The following is a 26319-nucleotide window of genomic DNA, read 5'->3' as shown; positions in this document are numbered from 1 at the left end:
TTTTCCTTGGCATCATGGAAACTCCTCCTGTATCCTTGGCATGTACAGGTCATCCATCCTGCTTGAAGTTCTCCCCAGAATTAACCGTTCGGGTGAAGGCCTTACGATGGCAGTGCATTGAGTGCAAAACCTGCAGTTCCTGTCGAGACCAGGGCAAAAATGCTGTGAGTATCTGAGCTGAAGGTTTTATTGGCTAGGTAAGTGCTCTGGAAGTTACATCACATAGCAATAGCACTTAGACATATACCGCTTCACAGTGCTTCACAGCCCTCTCTAAGCAGTTTATAGAGTCAGCCTCTTGCTCCCAACAATCTGACTCCTCATTTTACCTGGAAGGATGGAAGGCAGAGTCAACCTTGAGCCCATCAGGATCGAAATGCTGCCTATGTGCAGAGTTAGCATGCAATACTGTATTCCAAGGGAGGGAGGGAGCAAAGGAGGGGAGGGGAGGGGAGGTCAGGCAGGCAGGCAGACAGGAAGGAAGGAAGGGAGCAATAACACTTGGACTTGCATACCACTTTACATCCCTCTCTAAGCGGTTTACAGAGTCAGTCTCTTGTCCCCAATAATCCAAGTCCTCATTTTATCCACCTCGGAAGAATGGAAGATTGAGTCAACCTTGAGCCGGTCAGGATCGAACTCCTGGCAGTGGGCAGAGTTTGCCTGCAATGCTGCATGCCAACCACTGCACCACCATGACTCCTAAGATGATCTTGGCCTGGATAAAACCTAAGAGTAATCTCTTTTGTAGAATTAATCTGGTTTGCACTTGCACGCTGTGATTTGATTCGGCAACCATCACGTATACCTTTGTAACATCCAAGTTAGAGCACTTTAAAGATACTTTGGGACTATTTGGAAACTAGAGTTGGCACAAAGTGGAGGGAGTCCAGCTGGAGCTTACTGCAGGAAACCGTTGTAACAATTGTTTTACTCCCAGCATGTTTCTAGATCTAATCCAAAACTCTGAAGTTACTTTTTAATGCTCCAAAGGGCCTTGTAGTTTATGAACTACTATATTTCCCCTGGGCCTGACCATTTTCTAAAACCATCAAGTGCAGGGGATCCTTTGTGTCGTTCTGCAGCTAACGTTAGATAAGTTGGTTTGCAGGAAAGCATTTTTGTGGTTCTTGTACTTGGTGATCTTTTTAATCTTTCCTTTCCAAAGCACATAGTGCAGAAACCTGGCTGATTTTACTTACCGTATTTTTCAGAGTAAAAGACGCACCTTTTTCCCTCAAAAAAGAGGCTGAAAATCTGGGTGCGTCTTATACACTGAATACAGCATTTTTGGCCTCCCGAAACCCCGCCCCTTCACCAAAATGGCCGTGCAGAACCTGTAGAAGGGCCATTTTTTGCTCAATTTTGCCCCCCCCCCCGAGCTCCCAAGAGTACTCCATAAGCCTCCTAAAGACTATGCATGCAATTTTTTTGACAAAAAATGGGCCTGTTTTTGCGAAAAACGGGCCATTTTTTGCTCGTCTGGGGGGGCACCCCCCAGGAACACCCTGCAAGCCCCCTAAAGGCTATTGTCTTTTTTGTGGGGGAAAACAGGCCCGTTTTTGTGAAAAATGGGCCATTTTTGGGAGGTTTGCAGAGTGCAAAAAATTTTTTTTTAATTTGCCTGTTCAAAATCTTGGTATGATGCATCTTATACTCCGAAAAATATGGTATTTTTATTTATATAAACATTGTTTAAGATGTTTTTTTAAAAAAATAGAAAAGCAGAATACAAATATGTGAAAACAAAAGGTAACACTTTAAAAAGAGCAATAACAAAATATTTCTTCTCATGCTTCTTAGTTTAATATGTTACTTGTCACAATAGTTAAAAAAAATATTGAAAAGTTAATTTCGTACGCAATCTTTCCAAAATCGTGACAATATAATCGGCAACGAAATGACAATAAATCAGTAAAACAATCAAACTGGAACATGAGCAGGAAGGATTTATAATTTTCAACTACTACAGACAGAAGTCAGCTTTGAATGAAAAAAAAAATTGCAAAACCAGTTTTACACGTGGCTGTCTTGTTTTTTTTTTTAAACAAAGTTTTATTGGCTTTTTAAGAAATAATATAGGCAAGGGGTAAAGGAAAGGTTACAAATTTTGGCAGTTGCAATGTGCTGCAGGAGTCCCCTCCCTCCATACTCATAAAATGCAATTACAAAAAATTCAATACTAAATAACAATATATAGTCAGCATGTAAATTAAGTTAATAATTTCGATCAATTTATATCAAGTGGATTTTCTTACTCATTTTTGTGATCTGAGTTTTCTTGGTATTGCCCCTTCTCCCCCCGCCAGCAGAGCTCCGGCCCCTCCCGTGTCCTGCATGTCTGTTGTAGGATCATCTGATTTATCTAGGAGTACTTAATTTTTTTCCATAAAGGCCTGCGCCTCTATGGGTGTATTAATTCTAACTCTTGTGTCCTCCCAGAATATTAGCATACCCTCAGGCATCAACCATCTGAACCACACCCCCTTCTGGTATAGTTTCTTCGCTAATTGCGAATAGCTTTTTCTTTTCTCCCTCACTTTCTTGGGGATCTGTTTCAGGATGGTTATTTCCCTATCTTGGTATTTCAAAGCTTGCCCCCTTTGTGCACTCAGAATTTCATCTCTTGTGATTTTTCTGAGAAATTTAATGTGTACCTCCCTGGGTACGTTGTGTGTTCTAGCATAGGCTGAGTTCACTCTATAAACCAAATCTAATTCCCACCCCATCTGTTGTTTCTCTTTCTGAATGTATTCAGCCAAAATACTTGTCATAATGTCCCTTATATCCTCATCATCTGTCTCCACCACATTTTGAAGGTAAAATGACATTCTCTCAAATTCTATTTTCATCTGTTGGGTGTCAAGCTCTTTGTTCCCCTTCTGCACCCCTTCCATCCCCTCCCTCATCTCAGCCGTCCCACCCTCCAAAAGATCCAGTCTCTGTGAGTTTTTGTTGATCTGGTCCTGGTTCTCTTTAATTTCTTCTTTCATCTCTTTTAGTTGTCTTTTAATCTCCTCTTGTCCCTGTAAAATTTGTTGAAACATTTGTTGGAATTCAGTCTCAGTGGTTTTGGGCTGCATCAGAGATGTTATCGTTGATTGTGTACTTGGACTGGATGTTGTAGATGCCGGGGCAGAGGCAGCAAAGCCAGGCTTCCCAGGAGGTGGTTTTTTACGTGACATTATAGAGTTCAGTCAGTACAGAGAATGATCAGTCAGAAAGGTAGAACTACGTGGCTGTCTTGTTGAATGAGTTTTTTCATCAGGTTTCGTACAGAAGGTAGCCTGTGTGGGTCTTCTAATTTTAGAATATGAGCAAGGCATATGAAATAAGTTATCAGAGGGCTGGTGACAGTTATGAAGAAGACATTCTCTTAATTCATTAATTGAGTCAATTTGGTCTAGGGGTTAAGGCACCAGCCTGGAAAGTGCAAGACCGTGAGTTAAAGATCCGCCTTAGGAATGAAAGCCGGATGGGTGACTTAGGGCCAGTCCCCCTCTCTCTCTCAGCCCAGCCCACCTCACAAAGCTGTTGTTGTGGGAAAATAGCAGGAGGAAAGCATGTTGGGTATGTTTGCCACCTTGAGTTATTTGTAAAAATAATACGTTTATTTGGGCTAGAAATAAAATAAATAAATTGGTTACAGAAGGTAAATTTATATCCTGCCTTTCCTTTTAGAATGCAAAGTAGCACGTTCCATCACCAGTTTTATCCCCACAACAGCCCTGGGAATAGGTTAGACCAATGGTTCCTCACCTCTTCTTCGCCACCCCCCCCCCTTAAATACCTTTTGTGGCCACGGATCCCCGAGACTCACAACATTTCTTCAAGCCTTTGTGGTCCCCCTGTGATGACATCACAGCCCCCCAGGAGTCCATGGATCACAGGTTGAGAACTGTTGGGTTACACTGAGAGCAGATAATGGGTCCAGAGTTATCTGGTGAACTTTTGTGGCTGGGGAATGGCCTCAAAGTTGCTATAACCGCTATATCCCTGTGGCTCCCTTAGGTATTCTGAACCGTGGCCAAAAGCATTGATGGCCTCCATGTTGTAACTCTCGGAGTGTGCACATATAATGCATTAACCAGAAACATACAATACAATACAATAGTAGAGTTGGAAGGGACCTTGGAGGTCTTCTAGTCCAACCCCCTGCCTAGGCAGGAAACCCTATACCGTTTCAGACAAATAGCTATCCAACATCTTCTTAAAGACTTCCAGTGTTGGGGCATTCACAACTTCTGGAGTCAAGCTGTTCCACTGATTAATTGTTCTAACTGTCAGGAAATTTCTCCTCAGTTCTAAGTTGCTTCTCTCCTTGATTAGTTTCCACCCATTGCTTCTTGTTCTACCCTCAGGTGCCTTGGAGAATAGTTTGACTCCCTCTTTGTGGCAACCCCTGAGATATTGGAACACTGCTATCATGTCTCCCCTAGTCCTTCTTTCTCTTAAGCTAAACATACCCAGTTCCTGCAACCGTTCTTCATATGTTTTAGTCTCCAGTCCCCTAATCATCTTGTTGCTCTTCTCTGCACTCTTTTTAGAGTCTCCACATCTTTTTTACATCGTGGCGACCAGAACTGAATGCAGTATTCCAAGTGTGGCCTTACCAAGGCATTATAAAGTGGTATTAACACTTCACGTGATCTTGATTCTATCCCTCTGTTGATGCAGCCTAGAACTGTGTTGGCTTTTTTGGCAGCTGCTGCACACTGCTGGCTCATATTTAAATGGTTGTCCACTAGAACTCCAAGATCCCTTTCACAGTTACTACTACTGAGCAAGGTACCACCTATACTGTACCTGTGAATTCCATTTTTGTTGCCTAAATGTAGAACCTCACTCTTTTCACCATTGAATTTCATTTTATTAGATAGTGCCCAATGTTCAGGTTTGTCAAGATCCTTCTGTATCTTAAGCCTATCTTCTGGAGTGTTGACTATTCCTGCCAGCTTGGTGTCATCTGCAAATTTGATGAGTTCCCCATTTATTCCTTCATCCAAATCATTGATGAAGATGTTGAAGAGTACTGGGCCTAAAACAGAGCCTTGGGGTACTCCACTGCATACTTCCCTCCATGTAGATGTAGTTCCATTGAGGACTACACGTTGAGTGCGGTTGGTCAGCCAGTTACGAATCCATCTGGTGGTGATGCTGTCTAACCCACATTCTTCTACTTTATCTAGTAGTAGGTTATGGTCTACCTTATCAAAAGCCTTACTGAAGTCCAAGTAAACTATATCGACGGCATTCCTCTGGTCCACTAATTTTGTCACATTATCAAAGAATGCAATAAGATTAGTCTGGCATGGGACTTCCGGTTCCGGCGGCTACGGCGACAGGCAGATCGCTGCCTGCTCCAGCTCTCCCGGTGGGCTTCCCCCGCTTCTGGGGGGGCACAAGACGCCTTGGAGGGGCGTCTTGCCGAAGGAACGGCTCGCGGAGGGTCCTGGCGTCGGCGGCGGCTGGCGGGGGCTCCTCCGCTTCGTTCTAGGCATCGGGGAGCAGTTTTGGAGGACGTGCGTGCGCACGCGTCTCGCCCCATGCCGATCGGAGAACACACTTCCGAACGAAGCAGCGGCAGTATGGTGAGAGGCTTCCTTTCTGCATTCCTTCGCTTTTGAATTGATGAACTTTTCAGCACTTTTAAAAAGTTAAACTTTCGGATCCCTGCTAGAGGTGCGGCTAGAGGGAGGGGGATTTCCCCCCCTCCCTCGGACAAGCGGCTTGAAAAGACTTTCCTTCCATCCCCAGAGAGGAGGAGGGGGGAGAGCCAACTAATGATGCCTCACCCCTATAAAAGTGATTTTCATTCGACCTAGCTCCAGAACTAATGGATGAACTGAGAACTTTTTGAACTTTTAAAAATTTTACTATGCCTCTGAGCCCAAAGCTGGCAGGGCAAGATGGCACACTTCCGTTGTCTTCATGAACTGTGAAACCTGACTCCACCTTTAAAATTCAGGCTTCCGGTCTTTGTCTCCGAGTCACCCAGAGGAATTTCTTGTGGATTGCTACTTTCTGAACTCTTTGGAGAAAAAAAACTTTCATCTACTGCTAGAGTGACTAAAGAAATCCCCATCTGTTTGGATCCTCTGCCTTCTGAATTCGCCTGCCTGCTCTACCTCTCCAGCTGCCCAGTCTCTACTTTGACTGATCTCCTTGCTTCATAAACCATGTCTCCAAAAAGACCACCTCCTGGAAAGCCTGGCTTTGCTACTTCTGCTCCAACGTCTGCAACGTCTAGTCCAGCTACACAGTCAAAGATATCAGAATTGATGCAACCCAAGACTACAGAGATAGACTTCCAACAAATGCTTCAACAAATTTTACAAGGCCAGGAGGAAATTAAGAAACAGTTAAGGGAAATGAAAGATGAAATTAAACAGAATCAAGCCCAAATCTTTAAGAACTCACAGAGACTGGACCTTGTGGAGGGTGGGGTGGCGGAGGCGAGGGGGGGGGTAGAGGCCTTACAGAAGGGGAACAAAGAACTTGACATCCAACAAATGAAAGCAGAGTTTGAAAGAATGTCCTTTTATCTTAGATTTCAAAATGTAATAGAAGCAGATGGGGAAAATATAAGGGACATTATGACTAACATTCTAGCTGAATACATACACAAAGATAAACAGCAGATGGAATGGGAGATAGATCTAGCTTATAGAGTGAATTCAGCATATGCCAGAACACATAATGTACCCAGGGAGGTTCATATTAAATTTCTTAGGAAAACCACAAGAGATGAAATTCTGGGTGTACAAAGGGGGCAAACACTGACATACCACGATAGGGAGATAACCATTCTAAAGCAGATTCCCAAAAAAATTAGGGAAAAAAGGAAAAGTTATTCGCAATTGGCGAATAAATTATACCAGAAGGGGGTGTGGTTTAGATGGTTGATGCCTGAAGGTATGCTGATATTCTGGGAGGAGACAAGAATCAGAATCAACACACCCATAGAGGCACAGGCCTTTATGGAAAAAAACAAAGCGAACCTAGAAAAAACAGATGACACTACAACGGTTATACAGGACACGGGAGGGGCCGGAGCTCTGCCAGCGGGGGGTGAAGGGGCAACACCAAGAAAGCTCAGATCACAAAAATAAATAAGAAAACCACAATGTTATAAACAGACCGAAAGTATTAATGAATTTACAACTAGACTATATATTATAATTATATAAACTGATTGAAAAGTATTTTTTCTAGAATTAATATGCTGATTTTTTTTATGACTATGTAATAAGGTTTGATATTTTGATGTAACCTAGGAGTCTGGAGGGAGGGGGCGTCTGCCATACTTGCAACTGCCAAAATTTGTAACTATTCCACTTACCCTTTTCCGCATAAATGTTTTTAAAAAAACCAATAAAACTTCTTGAAAAAAAAAAAAAAAAAAAAAGATTAGTCTGGCATGATCTGTTTTTGATAAATCCATGTTGGCTTTTGGCTATTACTTTGTTTGCTTCTAGGTGTTCGCAAATTCGTTGTTTGATTATTTTTTCCAGAATCTTTCCTGGTATTGAGGTCAGGCTGATAGGTCTGTAGTTTCCTGGATCTAATTTTTTCCCCTTTTTAAAGATGGGAACCACATCAGCTCTTTTCCAGTCCTCTGGTAGTTCCCCAGTGCTCCAGGATCTCTGAAAGATATAGTTCAGTGGTTCTGAGATCTCTTCTGCCAGTTCCTTTAGAACCCTGGGGTTTAATCCATCCGGTCCTGGTGATTTGAACTCGTCTAGAGTAGACAGGTGCTCACTTACCATTTTCTTCCCTATTTCAATTTGTGTTCCTGATCTGATTTTTGTGGTGCTGCTTTTGATAGGTTGGACTATTTTATCCCTTTGTGTAAAGACAGATGCAAAACATGAGTTAAATAGTTCTGCTTTCTCCCTGTTGCTTGTCACTTTCTTGCCACTTTCTCCCAGCAATGGACCAATTGTTTCCTTAACCTTTTTCTTGTTTTTAACATGTTGGAAGAAGCTTTTTTTGTTAATTTTTACATCTGTGCCTTTACAGGATAATATGCTCTTTTGTGACTCGTGTGATCGGGGCTTTCATATGGAGTGTTGTGACCCTCCTTTGACCAGGATGCCAAAAGGTAAGGAGGAGAGGGCGGGCTGAAAAATGATACAAGAAGGAAAGGTAAAGTTTTTCTGATTACGTGGAAAATCTTGAGCACACAGGATAGACTTCATAGGCAGAACAATTTACACCTTTGCGCTCCAATGCAAGAAAAGAAATTGCTGTAAGCTAAGAAAATGAACAATGGGACTACCGTGTCTCCCCGAAAATAATCAGGGTTTGAGCCCCGAAATAAGCACTAGGTCTTATTTTTGGGGAGGTCTTATTATTTTTGAGGAGCAGGAGGCAGTGAGCGTGGTCACCTCATGGTTGATGCTGTATTGCAATATTTTGGGGGAAGGCTTATTTGGAAGGGAGGGCTTATTTTAGTGCATGTACTCAAAAGCCGATTGCCCTTATTATCCAGGAAGGTCTTATTTTCGGTAAAACGGGGTAGTTTTTCTTCCCTACTTTTTATCGTATATGTTTAGCTCCGGGGAGACGTCATTCGGTGGTTCAGGGTGTGGTGGCATCATCAATATCTTTGACTGGTGTCCTAGGGATGGCCAGGACTTGGATGAGAGAGAGCAGGCGCTTGGTAAATCTGAGTTGCTGTGAACACACTGGAGTTTTCCAGCACCTCATCAAGTATTCCCTGTCAATGAACAGGTTCACAATGTGGGAATCCTTCTGGATTCATGATGGAACAGCTGGTGGATGTCATGGCTAGAATGTTCCCAACTTCAGCTGGTGCTTCAGTTGCAACCCTACCTCAGGCACTGTTCTGACCTAGGCTTCCTGAGACAGTAAAAATCACACACTTAGTCCCCCAAACCCCTTTTTAAAATTTGAACAGCTGTGAATGATGTTTTTCACAGCCCGTAATGATTCACAACTAATCTGTGAAGAGCCCAACAGACGTCTGCCACAGTCTTTCAGGGTAAGGCTGATAAGCACCCACCGTTATCTCCCTTGGAACACTGCCAGAGACCTAATTGCCAATTAGTTTTGCAAGGCCAAACGGAGCACAGAGTCAAACAGGACTTCTCAGAGCTTGAACCGACCAGAATAAACAAATTGCTTCCTGCAAAGGCTCACCTGCCTTTGCTCCTCTTTTATGTCTTATGGGAGGGGCCAATCATCTCCAAGCCTTATTCCTGAGTTGCCCCTTTTGCTTTAACTGTTCTTGCCTTCCGGCAGCTCTGTGCAAGTGTGCACTGGGAACAGGCTCCCCCTGTTCCTCTGCCTCGCTGATGTCACACTCCGGAGGCTCTGGAGGCAGCACATAACTACCAGATGGCCTTAGCTCCCTCTCTGCCTCTAATGCAGATCCCTTGTCCAAGCCTTCCCCAGACTCCAGGACTGGCTCAAGTTCCTCCCCAACCTCCTAACTGTCTGACTGCTGCCATCTCTCTGCAGGCTGCCTGCGGACCACAATGAATCTAGCTGCAGTAATTGTCCTGCTTATCGCCATCTAGCTAGACTTCTGTAATGTGCTCTATTTGTGGTTGCCCTTAAAAACTACCTCAACATTACAATTGATCCAAAAATGCACCAGCTTGCATACTCTTTGGCTTCTGTTGTTGGAAGCATGTATATAACACTGGTTTGTGAACCCTGCATTGGTTGCCAATTGGCTTCCGGATACAACTTAAGGTGCTGCTTTTTAAAGCCATTTATGGTTCAGTTACCAGATAGTTGCAGGACTACCTACTCTAATGAATATTGGCCTAATTGATGAGGTCTAATAGGGAGAATATATTACTGACTCTTCATTTTCGGAAGATCAGATGGCTAAAGGGAGGAGGCCCTGTTGTGTGGTGGCAGCACTGATGCTGTGGAACAGCCTCACAGTTGAAATCAAGTTAGCCCCCCACTGAAAGCATTTAAAAACTGACCCAAAGGTGCTTTTTTCAAGAGGCAACAGGACTTTCTGGTTTTTCTTTGAAGGCGTTTTGCTTCTCATCCAAGAAGCTTCTTCAGCTCTGAAGAAGATAGGGCTCTTCTCTAAGATACGGTTTCTCGGCCTTAGCAATTTTAAGGTGGGTGGACTTTTTATCTCCCAGAATTCCCAAATGGTGGAGAATGGAAGGAAGAAGCGAAACATCCAGTTGCCTCTTTAAAAAGCACCTCTGGGACAACCCTGACTTGGATGACTGAGAATCTCTGTAGACATTTAAAAAAACGAGTTTTCCAATAAAATTCTCTTACTGATTTTAGTATGCTATCTTCATGTTCTGCATTTATTCTTGGTCATTTTCTGTTTGGCTGGGTGATGCTTTTACTATTTTTAGAATTGCTACCCTGTCCAGTTTTACTCACCTTTTATATTCTGTGCGAGAATCTCCAGATGGAAGATAGAAATGTGGAACACAAACAAGCAGGACTGTGGTTGTATGACGATGAGGTTTGTCTCTTACAGGCATGTGGATATGTCAAATATGTCGACCACGTAAAAAAGGAAGAAAACTACTCCAAAAGAAGGCAGCACAGATTAAGCGGCGTTATGCCAACCCTATAGGACGTCCCAAAAACAGATTAAAGAACCAAAATGCAACGTAAGTACTTTGAGGCTTGGAGTGTGATAGTGATTGAAGCAATTTTGCTGATTTGCAAATTTAAACACCAAGTGACTTAGTACCTACTTTGGAAGAGGTTAGTATTACCTCAATTTTAAATAGATTTTCTCTTTAAACATTTGGTTTTTGATTCACTTAATTCTATAATATTCAAACTTAACATTGTTTTGGTTGCTACATTTATTTTTCATTTCTAGCTTTGGAGTATGCCAAATGAAGAGTTGGGAAAAGGTTAGGTGAGAAACACTTTTATAGGATGGCAATTTTGATATTTCTTAATTCTGTCTTCTAAAAGAACACCACTGCCAAAGATGGATTTTTACATCAGAGCTACCCTGAGGTTAAAAATCCTCCAGGGAGTTCAGATTTCAATTTGATTTAGAGCCATTAGCTTTGATACTTAGGGAAAAGTGTATGTTGAACATAGATTTAATTATAACAACTTTTGAGTTTGGGATGTCCATTAAATATTTTATTTTTTTATTTTGGGCTTCTAACACAGGGGTTCCCAAACTTGGCAACTTTACTTATGCTGGCTGGAGAATTCTGGGAGTTGAAGTCCACAAGTCTTAAAGTTGCCAAGTTTGAAGACCTCTGTTCTAACAGAAGAGTCTCACTTGAAACATTCCATCAAACCATTTTGTTAGAATAGCAAAAGTTGCCTTATGTTCTGCTAGAAGAAATCTTGGGGGTGGGAGGACCCTCTTAGAACATTCATATTTTGTTTTAAGCTTGGAATATTACCGGTCCTTGACTTAATGACCACAATTGAGCCCAAGCGTTATGTTGCTAAAGGAGTCATTTGTTAAGTGGGTTTTGCTCCATTTAACACTTCCTTTTTATTGCCACAGTTCTTAAGTGAATCACCGCAGTTGGCAAGTTAGTAACATGGTTGTTAAGTGAATCTGGCTTCCCCATTGTCAGACGGTCGCAAAAGGTGATCACATGACCCTGGGACACTGCAACCGTCATAAACTATTTTCTGCAAACCCCCCCCCCCCTTTTTTTTTTTTACATCCCTTTCCAGCCCCTCTTTCAAAACAGAGAACAATTCTAAGATATTGAACTCATTAAAGAAGACCATTTAGTTTCCTGGAGCCCTATTATCTCTCCAGAAGTTCAAAATTGTTGCCCCAACAATGAAATCTTTGTTCATTATTTCTTTTGAATGATTAAGATGCTTGTCAGTTAATCCAATGCAAAAAGATTGGGAAGCGACGTAAATGAGAAAACATTCATTCAGGGATGTGAAAACAGGGACACATCACTGTTCCAAAATACAGAATATTGCATATCTGTTGAGCTTGTCGATCAGAAAATTTGGCAGTTTGGCGGTTCGAATCCCTAGTGCCGCATAACGGAGTGAGCTCCCATTCTTTGTCCCAGTTTCTGTCAACCTAGCAGTTTGAAAGCATGTAAAAATGCAAGTGGAAAAATAGGAACCACCTTTGGTAGGAAGGTAAAAGCGCTCCGTGTGCCTTCGGCATTTAGTCATGCCGGCCACATGACCACGGAGACGTCTCCGGACAGCGTTGGCTCTTCGGCTTTGAAATGGAGATGAGCACCATCCCCTAGAATTGGGAATGACTAGAACATATGTGCGAGGGAAACCTTATCCTTATTCTGGAAGGTTTACTTCTGGAAAACAGAACAGCTGGATTGGGACATTCTGGGAAATATTGGGATATTTTCCAGGGCGCTGCTCTGGAGAGTACAAGCAAGGGTTAAACACAGCCAATCTTCCCAGAACTGAATTGAAACTTTAAACCATGCCTCCTGTGCTGCTTATCTTCAGTTTTTTTCAATTCAGCTAGTCCAGTGGATGCGCTTCGAGTTTCTCTTCAATTCTAACAGATTGCTTGGACTCTCAATTATATTACAGAAAGGAAAAGATTATGTTATTTATTGGAGCAGGCTTGGTAAGATAAATTTACTTTAAACCAATTTGGCTTTTCTCTCGTGGGCCCCGCAGCATCACAGATAGCTGTTGGGGAAGCGCGTGGGTCGGATTGCCGACTCCAGGGCTGCCGCAGCAATCCTGCTGCAGGAGGAAATATATCCCCGCTGAGAGCCCCATTGTCGTCGTCCGTGCTTTTTACAAGCCGGCGTTCGGCGCGGCCCTTCAGAGCTTTCCTAAGCATTAGCGGCAACTTTTAAAGCGTTTGGAGAGGCGGCAGGGAGTCCCGACCTCCATTTGGAGCCACCTGTTTCGATTTCGATTTAACCGCATGCCGCAGCTGCTAAATCCTGACTCATAGCAGGAGCCGCGCGGAGACCTCATTGACCGGTTGGACCGGCGATCTGGGCCCCCAGCCTTTTGGACTGAAGCGGCAAGTGCTTGTGGTCGCCTGGACCACAACCCTTACTTTCCTGCAGGAGCTGGGAGCTGGATTTGCTCGCGCCATAATCCTGCCTGGCGAAAAACACTTCCTGCAACCTTCTGTGTCTCTTCCTGAGCATTTTGGCTTGCGGTGGGCTACTGTGAGGTGGTGAGTGGAGGTGGTTCCCTACCTGTCTCGTTTAAGGCCCTTTATTAACGCCATGGCAGATCAGACCCCAGAAAACCCTGAACCAATGGGGGTTTCCTCCAGAGCTTTCGCCAGACAGGCTGGCAAGGCTGCCAGGGAGGCACCAAACCTTATTCCAAACCCGGGCCTAAACAGGGATCGGGGCAGGATAAGGATGCCATACGTCGCCAGAAGACCCTAGAAAAACATTTTTCCAAGGCCCAGCAACAGGCCCAGGCTTCCCAGTTGGTGGACCCTCAGGAATCCTCCGGGGAGGTTGCCCTTGCCCAGGCCCAACCTATCTCCGATAGCGAGGGGGAAGGCCAGGAATTCTCGCTCACGGCTTCTTGTGCCATGGCAGCCTCACCAGGCCCCTCTATGGCAGATCAGGCTGACCTCTTCTCCTGTCCTTCGGACCTGGAGGAGGGGCCAGCCCCTGTGGGGCCTTTGGCACCGCAACTTCCACCTCCCAGGCCTGGACCCAGGCTTCGCCCAGTCGAGGACCAGGGGTCCAACCTTTCAGCGGAAATGCAAGAGTCATCAACAGAGCTATTTCTCAGGACATTGAAGCGGGCATGCAACAGAGAGGCAAACACACTCGCAAGACCCGCCATATGGGGTCCCAGGCATCTCCCAGTATTGCATCCTTCTCCTAGCCTCCTCAGTCCCCACATTCCTCCCTAACCTTGGAGGATTCAGCCTGGGAAGAGGAGGAGGACTTATTACCTAGGCAGGAGCCCGAGTTCTCGGGGGATGAAGGTGGTTCTTCCGAAAAGCCTACCTTTTCGGGCCTATTTAAATTGACCAACTTCAAAACCATCCTGGATAAAGCTAAGGTAGCGACCCGCATGGGGTCTACCCCCTCGGCTCCGACGGCCCAGGACCCAGACGATCTATCTGGGGACCTTTTTGAGGAACCAGTGTCGGCCCAGGGATGGTCCAAAAGCAATGGGTGCAGCCTGCTACCATGGCTACCCCCAGCAACAATGATAAGAAGCTTTATACAGTAGATGCCAGCCTGGAGGATTTGCTTAAGTTACCTCCAATTGATCCTCTCGTAGCGGCACTCACTTCTACATCCGTTCTCCCCCCCTGACTTGTTAGAGGGGCTCAAGGCAGAGGACAAAAGGACCGAGACTGCTTGCCACAAAACTCACCAGGCGGCAGCATGGGCAATTAAGTTGTCTGCCTCAGCCTCCTTCCTTTCCAGGGCAGCCCTGCTTTGGTTGAGGCAGTTGCTGAGGAAAATTCCGGCCAAGGACACCAAGTTGAGTCAGGATATCAACAAGATCATGGCAGCCACAGAGTACACCGCCGATGCCACCCTGAGCTCTGCCAAGTTTGCCTCCCGGGCCCTAGCGTCCAATGTCATCACCAGACGCCTCTTGTGGCTGAGACACTGGAACGTGGATATGCGTTCCAAGTGGAAGCTTGTCACAGCCCCCTTTAAAGGGGACAAGCTCTTCGGGGAGGTCCTGGATCCTGTCCTAGTGGAAAACAAGGACAAGAAGAAGGTGATGCCATCGGTCTCTAAGAAGTCCGATCAGAAGTGTTCCAACTCCTACAGGAGGCAACTCTTTCGGAACACTGAACCTTCCACTAGCTCTGCCCCATTTCATCGGGCGTATCCCCAGCAAACCGATCGGTCCCAGGACCGTCAGTGTTTTCGCGACAGAGGGCACCAGCAACACTACTCCAAACGCCCCTTTCGGGGGGGGAGGTCTGGTTCATGTCCCTTCTGGAGATACAAATGACCATCAATGGTCAGCTCCCATAGGAGGGCGTCTCCAGTTACTTCATGCCAAGTGGGAGCGCCACTTCATCAGGTGCCCCGTCCCTTCATGCCCAGTCAAACGGTCCCTCATGGAACAGGAGATCAGGCATCTCAGGGACATCAGAGCCCTAGAGGCTGTTCCGGCGGGTCAGGAGGGGACAGGATTTTACTCAATCCTGTTCCTGGTTCCCAAAAATTCCGGGGGGTGGAGGGGAATATTGGACCTAAAAAGGTTAAACTATCATGTAACCTATCGAAGGTTCAAAATGCAATCCCTCCAGTCCATCCTGGGATGCATCAGGCCGGGAGATATATTGACATCCATAGACCTCAAAGAGGCCTACCTCCACGTACCCATCCGCAAGGCCTACCACCGGTATCTGAGATTCACTTAAGCAGGCCGCCATTACCAGTATCGAGCCTTGCCGTTCAGCCTATCTTCGGCCCCCAGGACATTTACAAAGATCCTCACAGTGGTGGCGGCCTTCCTCAGATCCCATCCAATAAGACTGCACTGCTACCTGGACGATGTCCTCATCCAGTCGTCATCTCACCAACAGGCAACCAGGGACCTGGAGTACACCATCCAGGTACTTCAAGACCACGGGTTCTCCATATACCTGGAGAAAAGTCATCTTCTTCCGACAACCAGACTACAACATCTAGGGGCCATCATCGACACCGTCTCCTGCCGGGTCTTCCTGTCTCCGGAGAGGGTGACCAGCCTCAGGGAGAGGGTCGCACAAGTGCAGCGGTCCTCCCTAGCCAAGGTGGTTCAGCTGTCTCAGCTCCTAGGCAAAATGATCTCGTGCCTGTCCGTTGTACCTTGGGCAAGACTCCACTCCCGTCTGCTCCAGTGGCTCCTGATCCCTTACCAAAGGGCCAACGAAAGCAGCTCGTCGAGGCTAATCCTGGTCTCCTCAGAGGTACAGCGTTCCCTCAGGTGGTGGTTGCCCCCTGCCCTAACAAAGGGGTCCCCCTTCAAAAAACCCGTCCGTCTCACCATCACGACGGACACCAGCCTTTACGGCTGGGGAGCTCATTGTCACAGTCGACTGGCGCAGGGCAGGTGGTCTCCTTCCGAGGCTGCTCACAGCATCAATTGGCTGGAGCTGAGGGCAGTCAGGTTGGCCCTCCACCAGTTCCAGTCCAGCATACAAGGGCGCCATGTGAGGATACTGATGGACAATGTTGCGACATCATCAAACGTCAAGGGGGCACCCGCTCCAGTTGCTTGATGGCAGAGGCCGAACTCCTAGGACGGTGGGCGGAGAAGCATCTCCTGTCCCTTCAGGCGGAACACATCTCGGGCACGACCAACACCCAGGCAGACTGGCTGAGCAGGGCCACGGTTGACCACTCGGAGTGGCGCCTACATCCGCACCTGTTCCAGCAGTTGTCCCAGAGGTTCGCCCGTCCGCAGGTAGACCTGTTCGCCACCGCCTCCAACACGCACCTCCCAAGGTTTTTCACGAGGTTCCACGACATGCATGCCGAAGGAGTCAATGCCTTGCACTCTCCTTGGCCGCGGAGATACTGTACGCCTTCCCTCTGTTGCCTCTACTTCCCAGAGTCATCAGGAAGATCCTGTCGGAGGCGGTGGAGGTTCTGCTGGTGGCACCATTCTAGCCCAGGAGAACCTGGTTTGCAGACCTGGTGAGTCTCTTTGTCGAACCACTGTGGCGGATCCCCCCGCAGGAGATCGCCCTCAGCCAGGGGGCTCTCCAACATCTGGAGCCCCAGTGGCTGCAACTTAGCCGTCTGGCACTTGAGAGGGATCTCCTGAGCAGAGGCAGTCTCTTGGCCAAAGTGATCTGCACCATCCAGGCATCCGTCCATGACCTGGATCTATGACGCTACCTGGAGAGCCTTCGCCAGCTGGTGCTCTGCTGGTGGATCTTCTGCCTCCTCAGCCTCGGTCCCTGTCATCCTGGATTTCCTGCAAGATGGTTTGGACAAGGGCCTGGCGCCTAACACTCTACGGCGTTAGGTCGTGGCTGTTTCCACCATTCTGGCTCCCGATGGACATTCCTCGCTCGACTGACATCCTACCACTCGCAGTTTCCTCAGGGGCGCAACTAACCTGAGACCCCCAGTGGTTCACAGATATCCATCCTGGGACCTCAACGTAGTGCTACGAGCTCTTATCGGCCCACCATTTGAACCACTTAGGACTGCCAGTCTCAAACATCTGACATTTAAGACAGCCTTTTTGGTTGCCATCACCTCAGCTCGTCGTATTTCGGAGTTAGCTGCCCTGTCCATCAGAGAGGACTTATGCTTGATTCAACAGGACAGGGTAATTCTCAGGCTGGATCCATAGTTCATTCCCAAAATCAACTCCTAGTTCCACCGAGCCCAGGAGGTGGTACTACCGGACTTCTGTCCGCATCCTAGACACCCGAGGGAGAAACGCTGGCACTTGCTGGATGTGCGCAGGGCACTTCGCAGGTTACATCAAGCGCACGGCGGGGTTTTGACGGTCTGAATCACTCTTCATATCATTCCAGCCGGCTTCCCAGGGCAGGAAAGTGTCTTCCTCTACGATTGGTGGGTGGCTGAGAGCCTGCATTGCCCTTGCTCATGTTCTGCAGTCCAAACCTGTGCCTCACAACATTACAGCACATTCGACTAGGAGCACCGCCACCACGGCAGCCTGGGCGACCCAGGCTCTGATTGAGGAAATTTGCAAGGCGGCTACCTGGACTTCATTGTCTCCATTCGTCTGAAATTATAAATTGGACACCTTTGCATCAGCGGAGGGGGTGTTCGGAAGGCATGTTCTTCAAGGCATTCACACCAGCAGAGAGACTTTGAATGCTGTGGCTTCCTGCCCTAGTAACAATTAGCTTGGGCATGTCCCTTGCTTGGACTCTCCAGAGCAGCGCCCTGGAAAATGACCATTGTCTTACCTGAAGGGTCGTTTTCAGGGCGCTGCGAACGAGAGTCCACCCCACCCTGGGGTCTGGCTCCACTGGTGACAGTTTTGAACGTTACGGTCCTGGTTGATTTGGTTTTCTTATTGACTTGTTTCCATTGTTGGACTTCTCAGCGCGCAACAGTTCCACGTCTTCATTGAAAAAATCTGAGGATAAGCAGCACAGGAGGCGTGGTTTAATGTTTCAATTCAGTTCTGGGCAGATTGGCTGTGTTTAACCCTTGCTTGGACTCTCCTTCGCAGCGCCCTGAAAACGACCCTTGAGGTAAGACAATGATCATTCCCTCCTTGAATGTTTAATTTTGGCTACAACTAAATCCACTGTTTCAGAACCTCTTTAATAGATACTTAGGTTCTGGCTCTTAGAAAAGTACAGAAGTACCCTGCACATTTTGCTCTGCTAGTAATTGCTGTCTATAGAGAGTGGTGCTCATTTCCGTTTCTTGCTCATAAACACACATTTTTAATACTTTACCAAAAATGAAAGCGTGCAACATTTGTAGTGGTTGTTGTATTTTACGTTTATGCAAGAGTCATAAGAAATCAGCACCAGATGCCGATTTGCACAGTAACATGGAAGTAATTTCTCTATTGAATTATTGAACGTAGTTGGATTTGATTCCAGTAAACTTGCAGGGATGGTAAAGTATAATTCTCAGTCCAAACAAAACTATATATATATGTGTGTTGTATTTGTGCTGATAAATAAATGAAGGGAGACTAGTATAGATCTATTTCAAGCTATTTAGATCTCATCAGCTAGCCATATCAGCACAAATACAACACAAATATTAAAAGGCAACGTTAAAAATATGGTTTTCTGCCTGGATGGTCTCCTGCAGTGAGCCGATAGACCAGGGGTGGCGAACAAGTTTGACAAAAAGAGCCAAAATTTTAAACTGTGAGAGTCAGAGAGCCACACCACGCAGTGACCTGCCAAAACAGACCCGGAAGCAATGTTCCCTCTAATTTTTTTTCGATGTGAGCAGAAAAGTATAGTGTTTGAGCGGCACATTTTCATGCCTGAGCACCCGAATTTTTTTCACAGATGTCACCTAAGACAACAACGAAATCAGTATTATTTGAAACTCAAAGTTATGTTTCTTCAAGGTACCCGCTTAATTCAAAGTGTTATATAATATCAGTATCACTTAACAACGCTCCTGCTTAGCAACCAAAATGTTGGCTCAGAAACTCTGGCATTTGAAGCACGCAACTCTTAAAGCTGTCAAGTTACAAGACCCTTGCACCCCTAACCCTTTAGGGAAAAAAACCCCCAGGGGTCTTCAAACCTGACAGCTTTAACACTTGTGGACTTCAACTCCCAGAATTCCTCCTCCAGTCATGTTGCAGCGACGTCATCTGCGTGGATCTGCTCCATCTTTGCTTTCTTCATTGTGGGCAGGGCTTCTGCTGAAGATGCCGACGAGTACGAGTTGCCACCAGAATAACTGCTGCTACCTCCTCCTCCTCCTCCTCCTCCAACAGAATCACCAGATTTGCTCCTGAGCTCAGCGCTGGGTTACCTCTGCCCCCTCCCCCTCCTCCGTGCTTTTGAGGAGCCATGAGGCTTTTTTTCCCCTGCTCCCCCCCTGCCTTCCTACTGGCTCCTGCAGCCTCATGGCTCCTCAAAAGCACGGCGGAGGAGGGGGCAGGGGTAACCCAGCGCTGACTGAGCTCAGCTGCTCCGAGCGGAGGGGAGGCGCCGCTGCCACGCGCGGAGATGCCGGCTGGAGCTTTGGCGGCTTCATCTCAGCCGCAGCGCCGGGCGGCAAATCCGGCAGTGCTGCCTGTTAGAGGAGGATGAGGAGGAGGTGGCAGCAGTTCTTCCGGTGGCGGTGGGGGCTTTGGGGCTTCACAACTAGCCTCAGTCGCCCCGTGCTCCTCAAAGCAAGTCTGGGGAAGTCCTTTGCAGGCGGCCCGTTCTAGCTGCCTGTAAAGGACCTCCCCAGCTTCCGAAAGGGAGCGCGCGATCCGAGCCACAGTATAGTAAATAATGATAAGAGGCAAAGAGCCTCATTTATTTTGGCCGGGAGCCGCATGCGGCTCACGAGCCGCGTGTTCGCCACCCCTGCGATAGACAGAAAGGGGGAGTAGTGAGTTCCCTCCCATATTTGGGCATACCAGGGGTTGTAACTCAAATGCATATATACATACATACATACACATACATACATATATACACATACATACATATACACACACATACACATACACGTGTGTGTGCGTGCGTGCAGGTTTTGGCGTATTCAGGTTTTTTCCTGTGTAAGTTTGACAGTATCTTGGCGACGTTTCGACGAGGTCACACTAGTCATCTTCAGGCTGGTGCCTTTGGCTTCGTGCTTATGCGAGCAAAGCGTGATCGGAGCTACCGTTTTTCTATAAATATAGGTGGCTGGGTGTGGAATGTTGGCTTTGTTGCTTTAAACGGATTGGTTGGCTGTGTTGTCACATCTTGATTGGTTGATGGAATTGATGTTTGGTCAGGGTGATTGGTGATGGTGTCCTGTGTTGTTCTGGGTCCTGTGTTGGTTTTTGTGGCTGGGACTTGTTTATTGACTAGGGCTAGTTTCCAGATGTCTGGTAGGCAGGAGGTATCATCACATTTATTCATGTTGTGGGAGTGTTTCTCTATTTCGATAGCTTCCATAATTATTCTCTTGTTGAAGTGTTCAGTTTTGGAGAGTAATTTGGTTCCTTCAAAATCAATTTCATGTCCTGTTGCTTTAAGGTGCTGGAAAAGGGAGGAAGTTGTTTTCTTTTTTTCTGACTGTGTTCTTGTGTTCTGCGATGAGTGCATTTATTCTCCTATTAGTTTGTCCAATGTATGTGGCTGGGCAGATTTTGCATGGTATTTCATAGACTCCTTTATACATATATACATATATATATATATGTAAAGGTTCCCCCCGCACATGCGTGCTAGTCGTTTCCAGCTGTAGGGGGCGGTGCTCATCTCCGTTTCAAAGCCGAAGAGCCAGTGCTGTCTGAAGACTCCATGGTCATGTGGCAGCATGACTAAATGCTGAAGACTAAATGCATGGAATGCTGTTTCCTTTCCACCAATTTGACTTCAATTTTCCTACTTGCATTTTTTACGTGCTTTTGAAGTGCTAGTTTGGCAGAAGCTGGGACAAGTCACAGGAGCTCACTATGTTACGCGGTGCTAGGGATTCAAACTGCCAACCTTTCTGAGCTCACACTCTTAGCCACTGAGCCACCGTGTCACATATGTATGTATATATGTGCGCACACACACACGCGCGCACACACACACACACACACACACAGTGAATCAATTATTGTTTGCAAGCTTGGTTGATGCTTCTCTGTCTTCTTTTTAATGCCCTTTCTTTTCCTCTCCAATTATTTCTTCAGATCGAAAGCTCCCTTCAGCAAAGTTCAGACGGGACCCGGTCGGGGTCGCAAGCGTAAGACCCCCTTATCCAGTCAATCGACTTGCTCATTGGATGGGGGTTACTTGGAGCAAGTCGACGGTCTGGAATTCTGCGGGGATGCCAGCATCACCTTGAAATTCAACAAGAAAACCAAAGGGCTTATTGATGGCCTTACCAAATTCTTCACCCCGTCCCCCGATGGGCGTAAAGCCCGAGGAGAAGTTGTGGACTACTCTCAGCAATATAGGATTAGAAGAAAGGACAATAGGAAATCAAGCACTTCAGATTGGCCCACAGGTAGCAAAGAGAAAGATTGACTTTGTGTTTTATGGAACTGGGAGGTTATCTGGGTGAACGGCTGTCCATTAGAAATAGCCTGCTGTATTATCATAGGAAGATCAGAGCAAATCATTATCTTGATTTATTGCTGCAATTTATTATTTTAGTCAATAATACTCTAAAGAGCATTGGGAACTAGTTGGAATTACCCTGTCTATTAACTAGAGGCTTTTTTCATAAATCAAGAGAGGATGCAGGGCTGTTTTGAGGATGGGTTTCGGGTGGATGTAGAAGAAAGAAAAGCACTCTTGGTAACCAAGTAAGACTTTCTTCTCTTGCCAAAATTAAGGAGGATGTGTTTGTCTTGTTTGAAAGCAAAGAAAGGCTAAGAAGCCATTTCTTAATGAGAAATCACTTTCCTTGCTGTTTCAATTGTCAACAATCCATCAAGGAATTCTAAATGTTCTGTTTTCAGACAATCAGGATGGCTGGGATGGAAAACAAGAAAATGAAGAGTGGCTTCTAGGAGGCCCAGATGTCATGGCGGAGAAAGATATGGAGCTGTTCAGAGACATTCAGGAGCAAGCACTGCAGGTAAAGTCAAGTCAACTTTCATCCAATGTGTTCACAGTCAAAGCAGCTCACTGTTCTGACCGAAGCTTCCCAAGAGCCTGAAGCCAACTCCTTGTCCTGACAAAAAACCCTTTTATTAATTAATAGTCAATTCTGCTCATTCACATCCAGCAAAGTCTTTTGAGGGAGGATTTACAGTCACAGACCTTATCTGGCTGGGAGAGCTGCCAGGCCGAGATCTGCAAAACTTGGCAAGGAGTCTCGGAGAGTCACAAACCAATTAAGCGAACTAATTGTCTCCTGAAAACTCCACTCCCCTTTCGTTCCTCTTTTCTTTCCTCTGGGAGGGGCTGTTCATCGTCAACCTGTGGCCTTCCTCCTAAGTCAACCCCTGTTCTTTAGCTGTTCCCTTCATCTGGCAGCCTTGCGCATGCGCACACTGGGAACAGGCTCCAGCTGCTTCTGCCCCACTGATGTCTGACTTTGAAGGCAGCTGATAACTGGCATAGGGCCCTGGCCCCCTCTTTGCCTCTGACACAGAGCCCTCATCAGAGCCTTCCCCAGCCTCCAGGACTGACCCATCCTCCTCCCCAACCTCCTCACTGTCCAAATCTGCTGCCAACTCTGCTGGCCACTGGCGGGCCACAGCAATCACCAAGAAAGAAGGTTTCACTGCCGTTCAGGAAACTGAAGGAGATCATTTACACAAGATTTTCTGAGTATCAGATCACTGATGCACAATTTATTAACTGTGTTTCTGATGTCATAAGGCAGACAGAGTTCCAGGGAAAATAATAGTTTTGATTGTTGCAGGATTAATATGGAATTATTACAGTACGGTTGAGTACATTTTAACTGGGCACTTGTGGATCCTCTTTTTGTTATACACACTTAGTTGTGTGGGAGCTCCCCTGAGATCCTCGTACACTTTTCTTGCTTTGTCACTTCTGAGTAGGAGGGAATAGTAATTCAGTAAAACGTTTGGCAGTCTCTAAAATGTTTCATGTTTTTGGAACACTTGTTCAATAGCTAGACGTTGTTGTTGTTATTGTTAGTTGCGAAGTCATGTCCGATCCATCGCGACTCCATGGACAACTTCCTCCACGCCTTCCTGTCCTCTACCTTCCTCTGGAGTCCATTAAAGCTCATGCCGACTGCTTCAGTGACTCCATCCAGCCACCTCATTCTCTGCTGTTCCTTTCTTTTTTTGCCCTACATTGTTCCCAGCATTAGGGTCTTCTCCAAGGAGTCCTTCCTTCTCCTTAGGTGGCCAAAGTCTTCTTCAGGATCTGCCTTCAGTCAGGGTTGATCTCTTCTAGGACTGACTGGTTTGATCTCCTTGCAGGAGTCTTCTCCAGCCCCATAGTTCAAAAGCCTCCATTCTTTGGTGCTCAGCCTTCCTTATGGTCCAACCTTCACAGCTATACATTATCCTCTTAATGAAGGAAGTATTGACCACATTGGAAAACTATGAGAGGGGGGGGGGGAATTTGGGTTGCATTTACAGGTGAAGATGGGGAAGAGGCTCAAAAGTTGTAGTGGAACAGTGGTTAGAATGCAGTATTGCAGGCTTATTCTGCATTCCAGCTGCCAGGAGTTCGATCCTGAGCGGCTGAAGGTTGACTCAGCCTTCCATCCTTACGAGGTGGGTAAAATGAGGAGCCAGATTGTTGGCTCTAAACCACTTAGATAAGGCTGTAAAGCACTATGAAGTGGTATATAAGTCTTAACTGCTAGTGCTAGTGCTATGGCTTATTTGGAACTAACACAAAGGTGAAAAAGCATGCAAAAGTATACAAACTTAATTGAACTGGTTAAACGTGCACTTCTCTCAGTTTTACTAGCCAAAGAGCTACTGCCAGGTAAAATACATATCTCTGTTAATGTATGATGTCTTTAAACCTTCAAAACAATTTTTTTAGCTGCTACACATGCTAAAATTTAGCTTTTATAGCAAGATAGAAATGTGAAGCACTCGTGGTGGGGCTACGAAGAAAGCAAGTGTGTTTTACAGGCTTTAGGAAATATTAGATCTATTGCTTCATGCTACAACTTTGCTAATTGGTTTGTTTTGGCAAGTACCGGGTTAAATGCAGCTGAGTAGCTGTCGCAGTTGGTCTCTAGGTAGACCAGAGGGCCGCACCTGAGCAAAAGGGAATTCACTCAGTAAAAAATGCAAGGATGGTGCGTTGAATTTATTGGGGAATCTGTCGGACAAGAAGAATCTCAAACAACGCATGTAGCCAGTTTGGGTATCGGCAACTTTTGATGGAACTTGGGCCATCTGGAGGGGATTTGGGCTGTTGTGATGTGCAAGCAATTGTATTGGAACTGGGACTTCACCTTTATTTCGGATGTTCAGTTGGAGGAGAGCTTTGCGGCTGTCGGGAAGGCACACACTCACGGGCTGTTATCACAGGTATAGTGAGCGGCGTTCCTGCTTGAGGCATCTTTGTGTACGATTAAATCTTGACGGCCCAAAAAATGCAAATATTTGCAGTTTCCATAGCGAGATTATAAATTTATATTCATCCCCATTGTTAAAAACAATTACGTATTTTCTGTTCCTACTAGGAATGAAATGGCGATTGATTCATTGGGGCCCAAAGGTGTTTTTTCATCTGGAGGCAACTGGATTTTCTTGTTTTTTCTTTTGAAGACATTTCGCTTCACATCCAAGTGGCTTCTTCAGCTCTGACAGGATGGTGGGGAATAGAAGGATTGATATTCCTTGCATTCAGTAGGGCGTATTCTTACAGGCTTTTATTCCACTGACTAGTGTATTTGTTAGTGCACTTGCAACTGGGCAATTAATTGAAGGCAGATTGTAGAATTAAACTTTTTTCCAATTTACCTGTTGTGTCCCCTCCCCGGCAAAATAAAGAGACTTTCTTAAACTGAAACACATTGTCTAGTTGGATTTCCTCTAACTCCTTAGATAAAGCAGTCAATCCCTCAGGATTAAGGCTCTTCTTTTTGCAAGAGAGCCCTGGAAATCAGTCGGTGAACTCTGGCAAAGCGATGACATTTGGAGAAAGTGAATTTCCTCTGGTGTGCAGTGCGATACACTGACAGAAAGCTTTTGTTGTGACCGTGTTGTGAATAGGTCTAGCAGGTTGTGTGCTAGTATATCGGGTAAGTGTGAAAGCACTTTTGCAGTGTTAAACTCATTGCTTCTTTGAAACATGAAATAAAAGAGGCGGTAAGTAAGGCACATCTAGAAATTCTCATGGATTTGTTTTGCCCTGAGTTTGGTATAGGAATACACAGGTTGCTTTGTTGGTTAAGATCAAAGGTTTACCTACTGTAGCATCCTTTTTAAACACTTGTCAGCCAGAGCTCTCTAGCAGTTTTGTGAGCATGGCAGGATGGCAGTAACTAGCCATGTCTTGTTTTATCCTCAGTATATGGTGATCAGATTTGCTGGTCCTAAATACACAAATTGTGTCTAGCTATTAAAACTCATCCTTATCTTGCATAAAACATCATCCACATCTAAATTACATAATGTTCATTCAATTCCAAAGTTTCATGTGCTGAGTTCTGAAGAGACCTCAGTTTAATAAACTGGTGTTTCCTAGACTTCAACTGTATGTTGTAATCTCTCCACTCCTGCTTTATAATGGAGGATTTAATGTAGGTTTAATGTAATGTAGGTTAATGTAGGACATTAACTGGCATCATGTCACTTCCAACTCTGGAAATTTAGTTTAATCTTGGACTACAAATTTGGAAACTAGGGAGTGAGAGAAGAGGAAACAAATTAACTCATCGTTCTCTGTTGATTTACTAAAAAGAAAAGAAGAAGATGCCATTTATAGGTATTTTTAGACATAGAACTTTTTTTTACACCACCAAATTATCACTTGGAGGGAGATCAGCTGCAGTACAGTAAAAGTAGATCCTTGTTAACCTAAATCAGAAAATGCATGCTTTTCATGGTCTTCTAAATGAATCCTGCCAAACTCTAGCTTTAAAAGATTATTAAATCATTGGTTGAAGGGCAGTCCTAAAACTTTGGGGACATAGTAATTGTGGCTTAAGCTAAAAAGAAAATAATCCACGGGACTGAAGTAAGAAATGTAGAAGGGAGCGCATGGACCCAGGAGGCTTTCTTGCCTGATTAAAATGCTAAACAATGATTTGGCATGTCGCCATGGTTCAGTTCAGTGCATGAGGATGGGGGAAATCATGTAGGTCCAAT

At 45.7% G+C, this 26319-nt stretch overlaps 1 protein-coding gene across 1 annotated transcript in view; it reads left to right on the top strand.

Annotated features, from left to right (window-relative positions):
* Positions 1-26319, top strand: part of KAT6A (lysine acetyltransferase 6A) — a 122385-nt gene that overhangs the window by 57084 nt on the left and 38982 nt on the right. Inside the window, exons 4-8 of the mRNA XM_081960510.1 lie at positions 49-164; positions 8023-8104; positions 10490-10625; positions 21244-21560; positions 22018-22136. Of these exons, the coding sequence (XP_081816636.1) occupies positions 49-164; positions 8023-8104; positions 10490-10625; positions 21244-21560; positions 22018-22136 (770 nt within the window). The remainder of the gene's footprint in view (positions 1-48; positions 165-8022; positions 8105-10489; positions 10626-21243; positions 21561-22017; positions 22137-26319) is intronic.

This window comes from Natrix helvetica, assembly GCF_964273705.1.
Source record: "Natrix helvetica genome assembly, chromosome: 8".
In the NCBI taxonomy this organism is placed as follows: Eukaryota; Metazoa; Chordata; class Lepidosauria; order Squamata; family Natricidae; genus Natrix; species Natrix helvetica.
Note: the sequence above shows the minus strand (reverse complement) of the source record. Positions and strands in the feature narration are given on the sequence as shown.